Source organism: Lutra lutra, chromosome 16 (genome assembly GCF_902655055.1).
Source record: "Lutra lutra chromosome 16, mLutLut1.2, whole genome shotgun sequence".
In the NCBI taxonomy this organism is placed as follows: Eukaryota; Metazoa; Chordata; class Mammalia; order Carnivora; family Mustelidae; genus Lutra; species Lutra lutra.
Genome location: NC_062293.1, coordinates 36700802 through 36718554, shown reverse-complemented (window position 1 = coordinate 36718554; position 17753 = coordinate 36700802). Strand labels below are relative to the sequence as shown.

The 17753-nt window shown below is 40.0% G+C and overlaps 1 protein-coding gene across 2 annotated transcripts in view; it reads right to left on the bottom strand.

The window, feature by feature from the left end:
- AATF (apoptosis antagonizing transcription factor) overlaps positions 1-17753 on the bottom strand; it is a 102525-nt gene that overhangs the window by 34363 nt on the left and 50409 nt on the right. For both annotated transcript variants that reach the window (XM_047707745.1, XM_047707746.1), the window contains exon 9: positions 54-121. In XM_047707745.1, the coding sequence (XP_047563701.1) occupies positions 54-121 (68 nt within the window). The remainder of the gene's footprint in view (positions 1-53; positions 122-17753) is intronic.

Here is a 17753-nt window from a genome sequence, read left to right as displayed (position 1 = left end):
GAGAAACTATTATATAGGCTGCTTGCACAAACAGAAAGCCATATCTAAATTACCTTCCCATGGCCACTTGATCGTTGGGATCCAAGGAGCTGGTTTTCCGTTCTATGAGTTCTCGAAGGAGCTAGGGGAAAAAGGAAAGCAACGGATTTATTTATCATCTCCCAGCACCACGTGACTTTAAAAGGGCACTGTAGGAATTCTGAATGGCACCGTGACAGCTCTAAAACTACAATCAATAAGGGACAACCCAGTGACAAGAGCATGACTGAATTCCCATTAACCCTTTCATATTTATATATCTTTAAAAAGGTGGCTACAGCAATAGCTGAGAACAGAAGTCCATTTGGAAGACTTATTGTACTGCAGTTCATTTCAAATGGATCAATGAGTGTGCAACATTCCCCTCATTGTTTTTATGATTAGTTTTGTCCACCTCATCGATACCGATGGAGAATCTTTAAAAGGTCAGGTGGGAAAGGCTGTATGGCAAAAAGGAAAATGCATCAGCTTCTCACCAATAGGATAATGGTACATGGTTAACTTCTGACCTATAACCTCCAATAGTCAGGAAGGTCTTCCTCAGGCAAAAGCCTTTATTACATATAATTAAAAGTGCAAACTTCATTCTCTTGCTTTCCATGGCTGGTACTCCCCCCCAAGCTTACTATGAAGAGATTTAACCACATATGGCACCAACACAGTCAAAGCCATGACAATTTTAAAAGGGATCCTGACAGAAGTCATATGTGTGGACTGCAAATACAACACAGAGAACCAGTCTCTCGTCCCATACAATGAACTCCCCTAAATGACTCTCCTACTCTCCTCTTAGTCCTGGGCGGTCCACTGCACACAACCAGAGTGTAAACCTGTACCTTTCACACAGACTTAAGAATTTGCATTGGGTCTTAAAGTCCTAGGTAAAGAGAAGTAATGTTGAGAAATTAGATATTAGGGGCGCCTGGCTGCCTCAGTTGGTAGAGCGTGTGACTCTTGATCTCAGGGTCGTGAGCTTGAGCTCCACGATGGGTGTGGGGCCTGCTTAAGAATAAAGAAAGGTTAAACATTGAAGGAGGAGAGTTTTAAATTATGATAATAAAACGGGATACATCTCTCCCATACAAGTGCTGTGTGCAGAGAAATAGCAACAGAGATTAAAATCCCAAAAGTCTTCTGAGAGAAATATAAGGGGACACACTAAAATAATCCTGCTCATCATCTGTCAATTATACAGGTTGGACTTTAAAATTTGTTTATTCACAAAAAAAAAAAGTAATGATTCTGTAGGTATCTGTAGCAATACAGATATTTCACCACTTTAAACAGCTGACGTCTGTGGGAGGATAGAGGAGGAGGAATAAATTCCTATGAAAGTAGTTCACTCTCTGATTTTCATTTGTTTATGTAAGTAGGCACTGGAAGAAGTAAAACAAATTTATAGAAATGTTCATTTCCATAGAAGATGAATCTTTACTGCAAAAGGGAAAAGGATATTTCAATCGCAATTAAAAACCCTCCTGTGATGTTTCTTCATTTGCTTATTTTGGACATTATTACTACAGCAATTACGTTTAAAAATGCAGGGACCAGAGGCCACTGGTTTATTATCACTAGAAAACAGCAAGCTATTTCTCTACACTGTTTATCTGATTGATTCCCAACATCTTTCTGGCAGCCAATCTATCAGTTTATCTCTCCTACTTCATCACAGTCACTTCTGGCAGCTAAATACAAGATCCAAATCCAGTGTTACACAGACATACGACACAGTAAACCCATGTAGCACTGCTACTCTGTAAACAGCTGCCCTGAAGGCTGAGCCAAAATGGGCTCCTGGTTCCTAGTCAATGTTCTGTCAGAAGCGTGGCTGGGGCGGGGGTGAGGGTGGTGGGAAGGCAGAGAGGTTGATAAGGAAAACAGAAGAAAGAGAAGAAAAAGAAGGGAAAGAAAATATGAAAAGGGATGGGAAATAATGAAGAGGCTGCATCTCATTGCCCATACCTGTTCCAGCCACAGAAGAGATTGGAACAACGGTTCCTGGTTTTCCTAATCGGCTCTGATCCCTTAGACTGGGGTTGTCAGGACCACGGGAAGCAAGTGCTTACGGAAGGCTGCCCTAGCACAACAGGGGTGATCCTCGGCAAGAAAGCCCCATATGCCCTTCCCAAAGACTGGAGACTGAAGCCGCACGACTATGGTGGGTCTGTTAGGTTTGCAGTGGTCCCTCCATTCAAACACTGAGTTGGTGCAGCATTTTCTCTCTGTACTTGCCATATTCTGGACTGCATTTTCACTACCCAAGTGCCCTGCACAGCTACCCTTAGTCATTTGTGACAAGGAAGGTGGTTTTACTGGTCAATCTGCCAAGTCTACTTTATTCAGTCCAGTGAGGCAGAAGATCCTGTTGCGTGCAAGATAGGAATAAGAAAGTAGCCAAAAGGGGCGGCACCTGGGTGGCTTAGTGGGTTAAAGCCTCTGCCTTCTGCTTGGGTCATGATCCCAGGGTCCTAGGATAGAGTCCCCGCATCGGGCTCTCTGCTCAGCAGGGAGCCTGCTTCCCTTCCTCTCTCTCTGCCTGCCTCTCTGCCTACTTGTGATCTCTGTCAAATAAATAAATAAAATCTTAAAAAAAGAAAGAAAGAAAGAAAGAAAAGAAAGAAGGAAAACAGCCAAAAGGGATGCTTGGGTGGCTCAGTCGGTTCAGCATCTGCCTTCAGTTCAGGTCCTGATCTCAGGAACCTGGGACTGAGCCTTACACTGGCCTCCCTGCTCAGCAGGGAGCCTGCTTCTCCCTCTGCCTCTGCCCCTCCACCCTGCTCCTACACTCTCTCTCTGACAAATAAGTAAAATCTTAAAGAAAGAAAGAAAGAAAGAAAGAAAGAAGCCAGAAAATACAAGTAAACAAACTATCCCCATGGCTACTGCTATTTCCCACAGCTAACACAATCACTGGGTTTTAATTTAATTAGGAAAACTGCTTTCAAAAAAGTTACTGGAAAATTAAGCTTTAGGAATATTGCTGAATTAATTTTGCTTCTCAGTTCAATTTTTATAGCTTAACTTTATGAATAAACTTTTCTATTAAAATACAGGTTTCTGTTACAGTTAGTGGAGCTTTTTCTTTTCAACAATAATGATGTAGTATTTCTAATTTTCTTTGTGACTCGGAAAATGGAGACATGTGTGAAATATTTTTGTTCTAGTCTGTTTTAATCCCAGAGTCAGCTCACAAAGGCTTGATTGTTTCTCTAGTTCCAGGGGAAAATCATAGATGTTAGGTTTCCAGGTCAGCCCACAAAAACCTACTTAACCCATAACAACATACATGAGGAATAGCGCTGATGGTACTGTTCAGCATCTAATCAGCATTTATAATACTTTGTCTAGAAAAATGCACGCCAGAATCAGTTAAAAATGGCAGATTGAACACATTAGTTTATCTCTTCTCCCTTCTCAAGCCCTCTAAAAGACAGGAGAGGAAAAAAACAAATGTATTAACCCACGAGAAAGAAGAGAAAGGGAGAGTTAATGAGAACAGATTTTCATAAATTTTTCAAAGACAGGAGATGGAAGAGTAAAAGGCAGTTATCACCCAAGTGCCCAGAGGGAATAAAGGTGAGGGTGGAACTAATTAGGCCCACAGAATCCCTGTGAGGAGGAGCTCTGGCAGTGGCAGTTACCACAAAGAGGGAGAAGTAGGAGAGGACAGCGCCACTGGGCCTTCTCCATTATCCCACAAGTGACTATACCCTTCTTCCCCCCTCACAGGGAGAAAAGTTTTCTTCTCTGGAAAAACTGAGCCCCGGAAGCTCCAGAGAGATGGCTCTGAGGCACAGGAGGCTGGAATGAGGTAGAAGAAAAAGGTGCCATGCCAGTCCCTGGGAACTTCTGCCTGCTTCCCTTACCCTACAAACAGAGTGCCAGCACCCTGACACAAAATCTCCCACTCAGGAGAGCAGAGGAGTATCTCTTGGAGAAACTGCATGGTTGATCCCTCCACTCCCCAGAAAATATCTCCAAGTTCTGACATTTGAAGACTATTCCAAACAAGATGTTAGTTCACAGAGCAATTATAGTTAAAGAAGCCAAAAAGCTCTGCTCAGGTTTCAGAGGTACTCTGAATGTCTTACTACTAAATATGAAGAGAGTTAAGGACCACTGGCATCTGCGGAAAGGCTCAGACAGACCAAAGCAGATAGGGAAGAGGGGATCCAAGAGAGCAACAAAGGAAACAAAAGAAACCGAAGAAAAGAAAGAAAGAAGAATGGAAAAGAAGATATATTCCTGTAAGAATAGGAGGATGTGGGGCGCCTGGGTGGCTCAGTGGGTTAAGCCGCTGCCTTCGGCTCAGGCCATGATCCCAGGTCCTGGGTTCAAGCCCCACATCGGGCTTTCTGCTCAGCAGGGAGCCTGCTTCCTCCTCTCTCTCTGCCTGCCTCTCTGCCTACTTGTGATTTCTCTCTGTCAAATAAATAAATAAAATCTTAAAAAAAAAAAAAAGAATAGGAGGATGTGAGAAAAGAGTAAAACAAGAAATTAAATACAAAACAGAAAAAAAAATTAAATTTCAATAAACTGGAAAAGAAATGTACAAAACCCCTTCAGCTATAAAACAAAAAGGCAAAAGGATAACAGACCCTTGCTTATTTGTAAGAGAAGAAAAAAATCTAGAGGACAATCTAGAATGTCAAACATCTGACTAAGAAAGGCTAGGAGGACATAATTAGAGAAACAGTAATGAAAATTTCCCAAATCGAAGGACAGGAATGAGCCTGAAAAAATGTAGTACAATGAATGAAAAAAAGACCTTTCCCAAGACACATCAGCATGAAATGTGGAACACTGGAAGTACAGAGAAGATCATAAATGCTTACAGAAAAAATAGGTCACATATAAAGAGGGTGACCGTATGTCCCAGTTTACCCCAGAGAGTCCTGGTTTACGCCTGCTGTCCTAGTATTCTTTTTCAGGCTAGTACCTCAAATGTCCCAGTTTTGGCAAGAGATTATATAGTCACCCTACATATTCAGAAATGAAAACTAAGTGGGACTGGACATTTCAGTAGCAATAGCAAGTAGCAGAGGACCGCAGGGCAATGCCTTCAAAATTCTTTTTTTTTTTTTTTTAAAGATTTTATTTATTTATTTGACAGAGATCACAAGCAGGCAGAGAGGCAGGCAGAGAGACAGAGGAGGAAGCAGGCTTCTTGCTGAGCAGAGAGCCCGATGCGGAGCTCGATCCCAGGACCCTGAGATCATGACCTGAGCCGAAGGCAGCGGCTTAACCCACTGAGCCACCCAGGCACCCCTGCCTTCAAAATTCTGAGGAAAAGGACTTTCGACTTCAAATTCCACACACGAAAGATTAACCAACTATGCGAGTTACACGGAGACATTTCACGTGTGTAAAGAGACTCAATGATTTACTCCGCACGCGCCCCTTCACGGGAAGATGTGCCTCAATAACATGAGCGCATGTGACAAGAAGGAGGAAAACGTGAGATGTCAGAAAACAGGTCCAATTCAGGAAAGCAGCAAAGACAGGCCCTGAGACTACTGACAGCGGAGGCACAGAGAACAACTGTTGTTCCAGAAAGGAAGAGTCCGGAGAGCCCTAGAAATAAGGTCTCCGGGTTGGGAAAGGTAGAGGGAGTGGGGAAATGATAGGTTAACTTATGCATTCAAGGCATTTGGTCTGTGTGGGGAAAAAAATAGCAGGAGATATACAGAACACTAAGCATATCTTGAAAAAGGCATTATTAGCTCTAGGAAAAAACAAGCATCTAAGGAAATATAATCATAGTACATTTACGTAGTCATAATATTATAAAAACTGACTTTTCACAAAACCATGACAGTAAGTACACCAGGGGTATGGAGAATGGGGAGCGTGGAGGCAGAAAGCCTAGGAAGGCCCACACCTCACCACTGTGAGGGAAGTCAAGATATGATCTGATAAATGTTTGAACGTGATACAACAGTAGTATAAACCTACTATTTAAAACCTAAATAAAGGGGTGTCTGGGTGGCCTGGGTTAAAGCTTCCGCCTTCAGCTCAGGTCATGATCCCAGGGTCCTGGGATCGAGCCCCACACTGGGCTCTCTACTCAGCAGGGAGACTGCTTCCCTTCCTCTCTCTCTGCCTTGCCTCTCTGCCTACCTGTGATCCCTGTCTGTCAAATAAATTAAAAAAAAAAAAAAAATCTTAAAACCTAAATAAAGTATTGGAAGTTTTTGCCCTCCAAAGCTTCTCAGCAACGTAACACTTTATCATTCCTTGGATAATATGTGATCCAAGAAGAACATGTCAGGATTTATTTGGCAATGTCCAGACTATCTAGTAGTCCCTGCCTCAACCCTGGTTTTAGTTACCCAGAGCCAACTGCAGTGCAGAAGCAGATGGCCCTCCTTCTGATGGGTCCTCACAAGGTCCAGAGGAGGCTGACGCTGTGTCATGTGGCTACGTCATTGCCCTCACTACATCTCATCACACAGGCATCTTATCATCTCACATCATCTCAAGAAGGGTGAGTATAGTACAATAAGATAAAGACCACATTCACATTTTTATTATAGTATATTGTTATAAGTGTTCTATTTCATTATTAGCTATTGTTGTTATTCTCTTATCCTGCCTAATTTATAAATTAAACTTTATTCACAGTATGTATGTGCAGGAAAAAAGTATATTTAGGGCATGGTACTATCCATGGTTTCAGCGATCCATTGAAAGTTTTGGATCATATAACCTGTGGATCGAGGGAGAGGGACCACTACAGGTGTTCTAAAAAATTTTGCCAGTCTACAAATTCACACTGAGAAATTTTGTAATGTCCAAAGGCGAAAAAGACAGGAGGATCAAGGATATATTGATTAAAGCCCTTATGATATTTTCCTGCTCCTGGAAAAAACAAAACATGGTAACACCCTAGAAAAAAATAGCAACAACACTTATTTTGATTTGCTGCTGATAATGCCAAGCAATTGTTTACAACTTTATTGAGATATAATTCACTTACTATATTAATTCACCCATGCAAGAGGTATATAATTCAGTGTATTTTGGTCAATTCACAGAGTTGTGCAATCACTACCACATTTACTCTTAGAACATTTTCATCCCACTAAAAGAAACCCCAAACCTATTAGCTATCATTCCCAGTAAGCCCGACCCACAAACTCCCATACAATTAGTGATTAAGCAATCACTAATCTCTCTATCTTTATGATATGCCCATTCCTGACATTTCATATAAAATGCAATCATACAATTTATGGTCTTTTATAACGAGCTTATTTCACTTAGCATATGTCCCAAGGTTTATTCATGTTATAGCATATATCAGTACTTCCTTCTTTTTTTACAGCTGAATAATATTCCACTGCAGAGCTACACCATATTTTACCTATTCATTAATTGAGGGATATCAGAGTTGTTTCCACCTCATGGTTATTAAGAATAATGCTGCTATGGATATTCATGACAAGTTTTTGTACAGACAGGTGCTTTCATTTCTCTCAGGTAAATACATAGGAGTGGAATTGCTAGGTTACATAGTAACTCTACGTCTGACACCTTGAGGTACTGCCAGCCTGTTTTCCAAAGCAGGTACATCATTTTACATTCCCACCAGCAGTGCTGGGCAAGTCCGATTTTTCTACATCCTCATCAGCACTTGTTATTGTCTGACTTTTTGATGACAGTCATCCTAGTGGGTATAAAGTATTATTTCACTGTGGTTCTGATTTGCATTTCTCTGATGGCTAATGAGGTTGAGCATCCTCTTGTGCTTACTGGTCATTTGTACATCTTCTTTGGAGAAATGTCTACTCAGATAAGCCTTGGCCATTCTTTAATAAGGTTGCCTTTTTATTATTGAGCTGTAAGAGTTCTTTATGTATTCTAGATACGAGGCCCCACACTCTCTTTCTCTAATAAATAAAATCTTTTTAAAAAAATTACCCTTCTTAAAAACCTATCCCGAGTGCTTGAATTAAAAAACAAAAACAAAAACGGGGTGCCTGGGTGGCTTAGTTGGTTGAGTGTGTGACTTTTTTTTTTCCATTTAAATCCAATTAATTATCATATAATGTATTATGGGTTTTAGAGGTAGAGGTCAGTGATTAATCAGTCTTATACAATACCCAATGTTCATTACATCACATGCCCTCCCTTAATGTCTATCACCCAGTTACCCCTCATTTCCAGCAACCCTCAGTTTGTTTCCTATGACTATGAGCCTCTTATAGTTTGTTTCCCTGTTTTCATCTTGTTTTATTTTTTCCTCTCTTCCCCTATGATCCTCAGTTTTGTTTCTTAAATTCCACATATCAGTGAGATCATGATAACAATCTTTCTCTTATTTTGCTTAGCATAATACCCTCTAGTTCTATCTATGTTGTTGCAATGATAAGATTTCATTTTTAATGCCTGAATAGTATTCTACTCTATGTGTCTGTGTCTGTATGTGTACACACACATATCACATCTTCTTTATGAGTATCTGACTCTTGATTTTGGCTCCAGTGGGTTATGGGATTGAGTCCTTTGTCAGGCTCTGCATTCAGTGGGGAGTCTGCTTGAGATTCTCTCTCTCTTCCTCTCTCCCCCCACTCCATCCAATGCATGCAAATAAATAAATAAATCTTTAAAAGAAAAAACAAAAAATTAATCCAAATGAATTAAAAGATCTCATTCTTTTTTTTATTTTAAGATTTTATTTATTTATTTGACAGACAGAAATCACAAGTAGGCAGAGAGGCAGGCAGAGAGAGAGAAGGAAGCAGCTTCCCTGCTGAGCAGAGAGCCCGATTCGGGGCTCGATCCCAGGACCCTGACATCATGACCTGAGCCAAAGGCAGAGGCTTTAACTCACTGAGCCACCCAAGTGCCCCTAAAAGATCTCATTCTTTTAACGTTAAAATGATGTAGATCTATCCTCCCTCTTGGATCTCATTACTCAAAGGAAAAAGTTGGTTCTTCTCCAGAAAAGAAGAGAGGGAACAGATCTTTTGTGCTTCCTCTAATCCATCTATACCCTCTTTCTGCAGTCTCTTTGACATGGTCCTTTTATTGCAAAAAAGGTGTCTTGACATCTTTATTATAAAAATCTGAATTAACTTCAATATAGTGTCTTTTATTTAAACATCTTTTATTTACGAAATATGTTTTTCAAATTCCAAATCCAGGGATTTCATTTCCCTTCTTCTAAGATCTAATGATTCTAAACATGAGCTTTCATTATGTGACTGTGTGTGCTGCACCATTCAGTGTAACTGTAAATATCTGCCCTTGAGTCGGTATAACATGGCTTTGGAGTCTGACCGATCTGGGTTCTAAATCCCAGCTATGCCCCTTACTAGCTGTATAATCTCAGAGAAGTTATCTGACCTCTCCAGAGATTGAGTTTCCTCAACCATAAGGAAGTAAAAATTTTATCTCATAAAAGCTGATTTGGTATTTTAGAAGATGGCAAAAATAATGCACTTAAGCAAAATTTAATGGTCAATAAATAGAGATATTGTCAATATCAGATAACAATAATAATACCCAAACCCCATTTGGGGCAAAAAATTCAACACCTTCCATAGCTAAATCACCACCACCACCACAGATGCTAACAACGAACAAGTACAATAATTCAGTTTTCCTTTCTACTATTTTTTGACAGATTAGATACAAAATGAAGGAAAAGCAGAATGAAGAAAAGGCAAATTCACAGAAATGGAAGTCAACACTTGAGAAGAATGCTATTGGTTGTAGGACTTTTCTAAACTAGGCCACGATAAATCAGAGCAAAAGAGACCCTCTCCTTTATCATTTATTCCATTTGAACAACTAACTGCTATTCCCTTTCCATGACCTGCAACTCTGGCCACTATCCTCTCCTCAAAGTATCCCCTCCACCTAGCAGCCCCACCCGACCCTCCACCAGTCTCCCTCTATTAACTTGCACTCTATCCATCTTTTTTTTTTTTTTTAAGATTTTATTTATTTATTTGAGAGAGAGAGAGAGATCACAAGTAGGCAGAGAGTCAGGCAGAGAGAGGGGGAAGCTAGCTCCCTGCCGAGCAGAGAGCCAGATGCAGGGCTTGATCCCAGGACCCTGAGATCACGACCTGAGCCAAAGGCAGAGGCTTTAACCCACTGAGCCACCCAGGCGCCCCTCTATTCGTCTTTGAAGGCCAGATCAAATGCCATCTCCTCCTCCCTGCAGCCTTCTGGAACTCCTCCAAACTGTTATTGATTTCTCTCTCTTCTGAATTCTTTCATATCTCTTCACCAGCCATGCTGGTTTGTTTATATTTCTGTCATCCCTTCTACCTAGCTGTAAGCTTCCTGAAGGCAGGGTAGTCTGACTCAAATGCTCACCTCCCACAGAACTCTGCACTCTGCCTTGCACACAGCGCTTATTCAAAACCATTTCTAAAATGACAGAGTTATGTAGCTAGCATTCTTCTAGACCTTGTGATCAGAGATGAACAGCATCTAGCTTCTGCAATGTCAAGTACAATAATTACAGGAAGAGAAATAGAGAAAAGAATGGAGAGAAATCAGGATATGTGAATAAAATTCAAGAAGCATCTTAACACTGATGTTACAAATAACCCACATTTGATTACTAAAATAAGAAAATGTATACCTGGAGGCTACCACTAAAAGTCAGCCTGACTCTGCCTCGCTGCCTTTGGTGTTTAAGGATTTGATTAGTTTTTCCACTTTCTGATTCAGTGCTACACCATGCCTCCACTCCAGAGTGAGAGCCAAGTAAGGCCTATGACTTTGAAGGGATGATAAATTCATTCACTGAATAAAGTAACATTGTTTTCTCAGCACAAGTTCTAAAATATTTCAAAGGCTGTAATATTTCACTAGGTTTGGCCATTTGGGTTAAAATTTATTAGTCAAAACAGAAAACTTTCTCATCAGATCCCATATATTCCATTAGGCATGATATATAATGTCTCCCGATGTCTAATTATTAACTGGGAGTGTAAGTAAATCACCATCAGTATTAGGCCCTGATGTGTGCAGACACGGTTAAGAATTAAGCATTCAAATACTAAAGAACTTCTTTTTTTTTTTTTGACAATTTGCTTTTCCTTTCTTTTTCTTACCAAATAAAAACAATTTTATAAGAATCAAGTGACAGCATTTAGCTATTCTTCCTAATCCATACTAAAGTAACAATGTACAGAGAGAGTTCTATTGTTCAGAATTTCCAACAGTCCCCATTTCCAGTATTCTGCCCCTCGTTCGCCAGATGGATGTCCTGGTATGTGTCTTTTTTTTCCTTCTATCTTTAATAAAGGTGGCAAGGGTTATATATCCTTTGGGACCCCAGCTCAGTCACTGACTATTTCTGGGAATTCCTAGGCAATGTTTTTTTTACATGGCATCAAACAATGTGTCTTTTGTCTTGGAAGAATAAGGAGGAAGTCATTCAGAACTAGAGAAAATTTTACTAAAAGGATTCACAAGGAAGAAACCAGAAGGGTAGTACTAACTTGTGCTCTGTAATGATGTCCTGTAGGGATGAAAAGCCCAGCTGAAACAAACCTTTCCCTGTCTTTCCAACATTCTCCTTCTAGCATTTAGACTCCAATAATTCTTCGGCCCCGCCAGATCAATAACCCATTGATCCTGAAACCTTTGCAGCATCCTACCTCTTCTCCTCATGTGCTTATTCCCTCCTTCCTCAGGTGGAAGTGACTCCACAGTCCATCAGGATAATCACTCCTGGTATACACTCTCAACTCCCTCGAAAGATGTAATATCCCTTTGTCAAACAGAGTCAGATCCCTTGGGGATTGATGGGTCTTGGAATTCAGAATTTTGAGCATTTTAGGAGGATAAGACAGTGTATAAAATACAAATGCCCCAGCAGAGTCTGGAACGGCACCCTAACGTCAAACACGTGAATATTTCTGCAGCAAAATATATGAACCATCCCCACTAGGTGAGATAAATAAAGCCTTACAGGTTTATAATAGCTTTGTGACCTTTTACATCAGATTGCTGCCACCACAAAAGTTTGACAAACTTAACCAAAACAAAGCAAAACACGAAACCATGAGTTTTCCTAACTTTTTAAACTTCAGAAACACAGTAAAGGGATTATGTACCTGCACTCCCTTGGCAAAATCCCCAACCATGTTAAATCTCAGTACCTGCATCCATGCGGCTGAACTGGCTGGAGAAAAAGACAAGACTGTGGGAACTGATCTCCCCCATCGCAAGTCATCAGCATGACCTCATATGGATCTTCGGTGCTACCTGACAATTCCCCGGCAGGTTTCCCCTCCACTCATTCTTCCCCTCTGTCAGGGGACTCTGCCATACCTCCTCCTTTCTCAAACCTCCAGCCCCTGCCACATCTTCTCACTCATGGCTTCCTAATTCATAAAGTACAAGAAAACAAAAAAAAGCACCCAGATGAGAATTTCCACATGCTTCCGCTGTATCTACCTGCAAGAGTACCATATACTCTACCTTCTGTAAGAGTGTTTTATATATTCTAGATACCAGTCTCTTACCAGACATATGATTTGCAAATATTTTCTCCCACAAATATTTGTAGGACTTTTCACTTTCCTGAAGGTACCTTTTGTAGGACCAAGGTTTTTTATTTCAATGAAGTCCAATTTATCTATTTTTTTCTTTTGTCACTTGCATTTTTGAAGTCCTAACCCATTTCCTAACCAAACTCATGGAAGATTCACTCCTATGTGTTCTTCTAAAAGTTTTATAGTTTTTGCTTTTACATTTAGGTATGTGATCCATTTTGAATTATTTTTTGTGTAGGTATGAGGGAGGGCATCAACTTCATTCTTCTCCATGCGGATATCCATTTGTCCCAGCACTATTTGTTGAAAAGACAAAAGATGGTTCGCTCCCTGTTGCATTGTTTTGGCACCCTTGCTGAATGCCAACTGACCATAATGTAAAGGTTTATTTCTGTATTCCACTGATCTATATAGTTAACTTTATGCCAGTACTATAACACTTTCATTACTGTAGATTTGTAGTAAGTTTTGAAATTAGGAAGTAGGAGTCTTCCAATTGTTCTTTTTCAAGATGGTTTTGGCTCTTCTGGGTCCCTTGCATTTCCATATGAATTATCAGTTTATCAATTTCTACAAAGAGGCCTTTGGGATTTTGATAGGGATTGTACTGAATGTGAAGATTAGTTTGGGGAGTACCGTGACCCTCAGAATATTAACTCCTCTACTCCATGAACATGGGATGACTTTCCATTTATTCAGGTCTTCTAAAATTTTTTTCAACAATGTTTATAGTTTTTCATGTACAAATATTTCACCTCCTTGGTTAAATTTATTCCCAAGTATTTTATTCTTTTGGATACTATTATAAATAGAATAGTTTTCCTTTTCAGATTGCTCAGAGCTGGTGTACAGAAACACAATTGATTTTTGGGAGATATCTTATATTTTGCAATTTTGCTGAATTCGTTTATTGGCTAATAGTTTTTTGGTGGCTTCTTTGGGATTTTCTATGTATAGGATATATATAGGATCCTGCCATCTGCACATAAGAGATAGCTTGGATGCCTTTATTTCTTTTTCTTGCCTAACTGTCTGTCTAGGACCTCTAGTACAATGTTGAGTGTTAGTGGCAAGAGCAGACTATTTGTCATGTTCCTAACCTTAGAGAAAAGGATTCAGTCTTTCACCACTGAGTAATTAAAAATGAGTTTTCATAGATGTTCTTTAGCAAGTAAAACAGGTCCCTTCTATTCACAATTTCCTGTGTGGTAGTGTTTTTTTTGTTTTTGTTAGCTGTGTGTTTTTATCACGAAAGGGTTAAATATTTTTTCCCCCTGCATCTATTAAGGTGATCATGTGGTTTTTGTCCTTATTCTATTGATATGGTGTATTAACATTAATTGATTTTTGATGTTAAACCAACCTTATGTTCCTGGGCTAAATCCAACTTGGTTATGGTACATAATCTTTTTTATGTGTGCTGGATTGAGTCAGTAGTGCTCTGTGGACTCTTGCATCTATATTCCTAAGAGACACTGTTCTATAATTTTCTTTCCTTGTGCTGCTTTTGTCTGGTTTTGGTATCAGGATGATACTATATTTCCTCTTTCTTGAAACACTTTTACATGGAACCTGGGAAATCACTCTTCCCTCACTCTCTTAGCTTACTAGTTGCTTCTTCTCAGTCACCTTTGCTGGTTGCCCTTCATCTGTCCAAACTCTAAATGTCTGAATGTCCCAGGTCTCAGGGTTTGAATCAATTCTATTTTCTCTTGCTTCATTCTCTACGTAATCTCATTCAGTCTCACGGTATTAAATACAATCTATATGCTGGTGGCTCTCAAATTTAGTCAAGCCCAGACCTTCCCATGAACCCCAAAATTACAGACAGAACTAACCTCTTCAAGAACTCCAATTGAATATTTTTGAGGTAATCTAAAATTAATATAATGATGATCAAAATAATTAAAGCCAAAACAGGTCCATGGAGGGAAAAAAAGCTTAATAAAACCAAAACTACATTCCAGATTTCTCTTCCAAATTAGCTTCTCTCATTGCTTTCCCCATCTCAGTAAATGGCAATTTCGTCCTTCCAATTGCTCAGGCCAAAAACCTTCAAGTCATCCTGGACTCCTCTCTTTCCACACCCCATATGAAATCCAATAGCAAATCCTGTCAGTTCACCCTGAACAAAAATTCAGAATCCAACCACTTAGCACTCCCTGCAAACCACCCTAGTCCCAGCTACCACCATCTCTTGACTGATTATCACTAGATTCTTAACTCGTTTCGTCTTTGCCACCTTACCCCCTACAGTTTATTCTTAACATGAGCCAGCAGAGAGATTCTTCCGAAATATTAGTCCAATCATGCAACTCCTCTATTCAAACTCCTTCAGTGGTTTCTCATTTCAGTCACAATAAAAACCACAGTGCCTCAGTAGCTTACAAAGATCTACAGTACCTGGCCCTGCATTACCTCTCTTCTCTCTTCTCATATCACTCTTTCTTGCTATTCCACCCCAAAGACACTGGCCTCCTTGGATTTCCTACAGCGTCCCACTCTCCACTGTGCCTCAGAGGCTCTGTACTTGTCATTCCCTTTGTCCCCAAGTCTCTTCCTCCAGGCACCTGCACGGCTGCTATTTATTTCCTCAGGTCTCTGCTCAAGTACAGCCTTATGCCCTGAATTTCCTACAAAAATAGCAACCATCCCATCCCTACCCTAGTATTCCCTTCACCCATACCCAGTTTTAGAATTTCTTATTATACAGTCACTATACATTTCCCCTTTCATCCCAGCTCTAAGCTAAAATGGAGGCTCACAACAACAGAACTTGGCTTTGTTGCAGCCCCTAACAGAGTTCCAAAAGAATTACGATGAGGAAAAGTTCTATACTTGCACTGTCCAATAGTGTAGCCATAGCACATGTGGCCACGTAGCACTTGAGATGTGGCCAGTATGACTGAGGAACTGAATTTTTAACTGTAATCTATTTTAATTAACTTAAATTTAAATAGCTACACGTGGCTAGCAGCTACTGCATTAGACAGCACAGCATAGCCTAAAATAGGAGTTACTCAAAGACACAGCAGGTAGGCAAATATTTATTGAATGAATGATGCAAGGAAGAAAGAAATCTGAAGGCTTTTTTTCTCCTTAACTATTATAGAAAATTTCAGAAATACACAAAAGCAGGCCATAGCTAAATGAACCCTCCAATACCTATCACCAACATGAAGGCTATGCTAACCTGAAATAAGTTTCAGTGGTGACTGGCATCTCAATCAAGCTTGTAACAATTACTACATTCTTAGAAAATAGGGATTTTATATTATCCAGAGTTTATATCAAACAACATCTCTTAGAATCTTTTATTTAATTTTATTTTTTAAAGATTTCTTTCTTTATTTGAGAGAGACAGAGAGCAATATGTGCCCTCACATACAAGCTGGGAGAGGGATGGAGGGAGGAAGAGATAAGCAGACTCCCTCTGAGTGCAGAGCCCCAGGAGGGGCTCCATCCCAGGACGCTGAGATCATGATCTGAGCCAAAACCAAGAGTTGGACAGATGCTCAACTGACTGAGCCACTCAGGCACCCCTCTTAAGGTCTTTCAGAAGTTATAGAAAATGACTTTAGGAATCAGATCAGGTATATGCTGGGAGAGAAACTGGTATGTTAATCAGTGCTTGAGGCAGACACCAGACAACTACATGTATGTTTTTGTATCAAGGACCCAATTACTCTCTTTCACCATTTACTTTTTCCACACGAGTTTTAATGAAGTCACACTCTTAAGGAGAAGCTGTGTGACCATACAAACTAAGAGAGAATCTCACTCCTTTCGGGATGGCACAAATTCCTTGGGCAGGGATTCTGTCTTTATAAACCTAGCATCTGGTATAATAAGTGTTAACTGAATGAAGTTCATAACTGCATAAAAGTGTCAGAGTGCAAACAGATATACTCACTGGACACCCAATATCCTAAACAAATTTATTCTGAAAAGGAAATTTTCAAATGGATTTTCAAACATGTCAGATCAAAGGGCAGCTTAATATGCTGGAAAGAAAATCAAACCAGGAGCAAGAATTCTTGGATTTCCATGTCCCAACTCACTAAGTGGGGTGATCCTATACTAGTCATGTACTTGCTTTAGGCTCCAGTTCGCAAAAAGTCATTCTGGCCTTGATGTTCTTCAAAGATGCTATCTAACCTCTCCTTTCTACGCCAAATCATTTTCCCTATCATTGAATTTAAAGGAGTATGATTTAATAAGAAGACATCATATTTACTTTAGGGAACAGGTAGCATTCCCCATTCCTGAGAAGTACCAAAATCTTCACTCTGGGCCACTAAAATACTGCTGGAGTCCTGTGTTTGATTTATACTCAGCCGGCTGACATTGTGCTTATTAGTATAGAAAAGGCAATTTTGGCCACATATTTGCCTAGCATATTCCCAGGGTATCACCTGTGTTTGAAAAAGTTTCTTCAACATTTCTAAGCCAATTCTTATCTCTTTCCTAGTTGGCTCCATAAAATGCACTGCTTCAGGCTTTGTTCTGAGGTTTTACCTTTGTTAAACGAGGTAGTAGTACTGAAGTCATGCTCTGATGTTTTTTAAAGCGAGGAAACTGAAAGAAATGAGGGCCAACCACGTGTACTTTCCCTTGACATGACTGTTGGATGAAATTTCTGGGCCTTGTATTTAAAATACAGCTTTGGGTCTCCTACCCCATGCAGTCTGCACAAGGGCAAGCCCATGCTAACAGTCAAATGCCAATACTGATGCTGAATTTGGGTTTAAACACTGACACATCAACAGTGACAGCACAGAAGCTAGAATACATCTCAAATAAAATTCTTACATGTGGTACACAAAATAATCTTGTAATTATTAAAACTGGAGTTTAGGGCGTCTGGGTGGCTCAGTGGGTTAAGCCTCTGCCTTTGGCTCAGGTCATGATCTCAGGGTCCTGGGATCGAGTCCTGCATCAGGCTCTCTGCTCATCAGGGAGCCTGCTTCCCTCTCTCTCTCTCTGCCTACTTGTGATCTCTGTCAAATAAACAAATAAAATCTTAAAAAAAATTCCTTAAAACTGGAGTTTAATTGGTCATTGGTATTTGATTTGTTTTTGTTGTTGTTTGTTTTTTAAGGTTTATTTATTTATTCGAAAGAGGGAGAGGGAGAGAGAATACACAGGGGGAGGGGCAGAGGAGAGGGAGAATCCCAAGCAGACTCC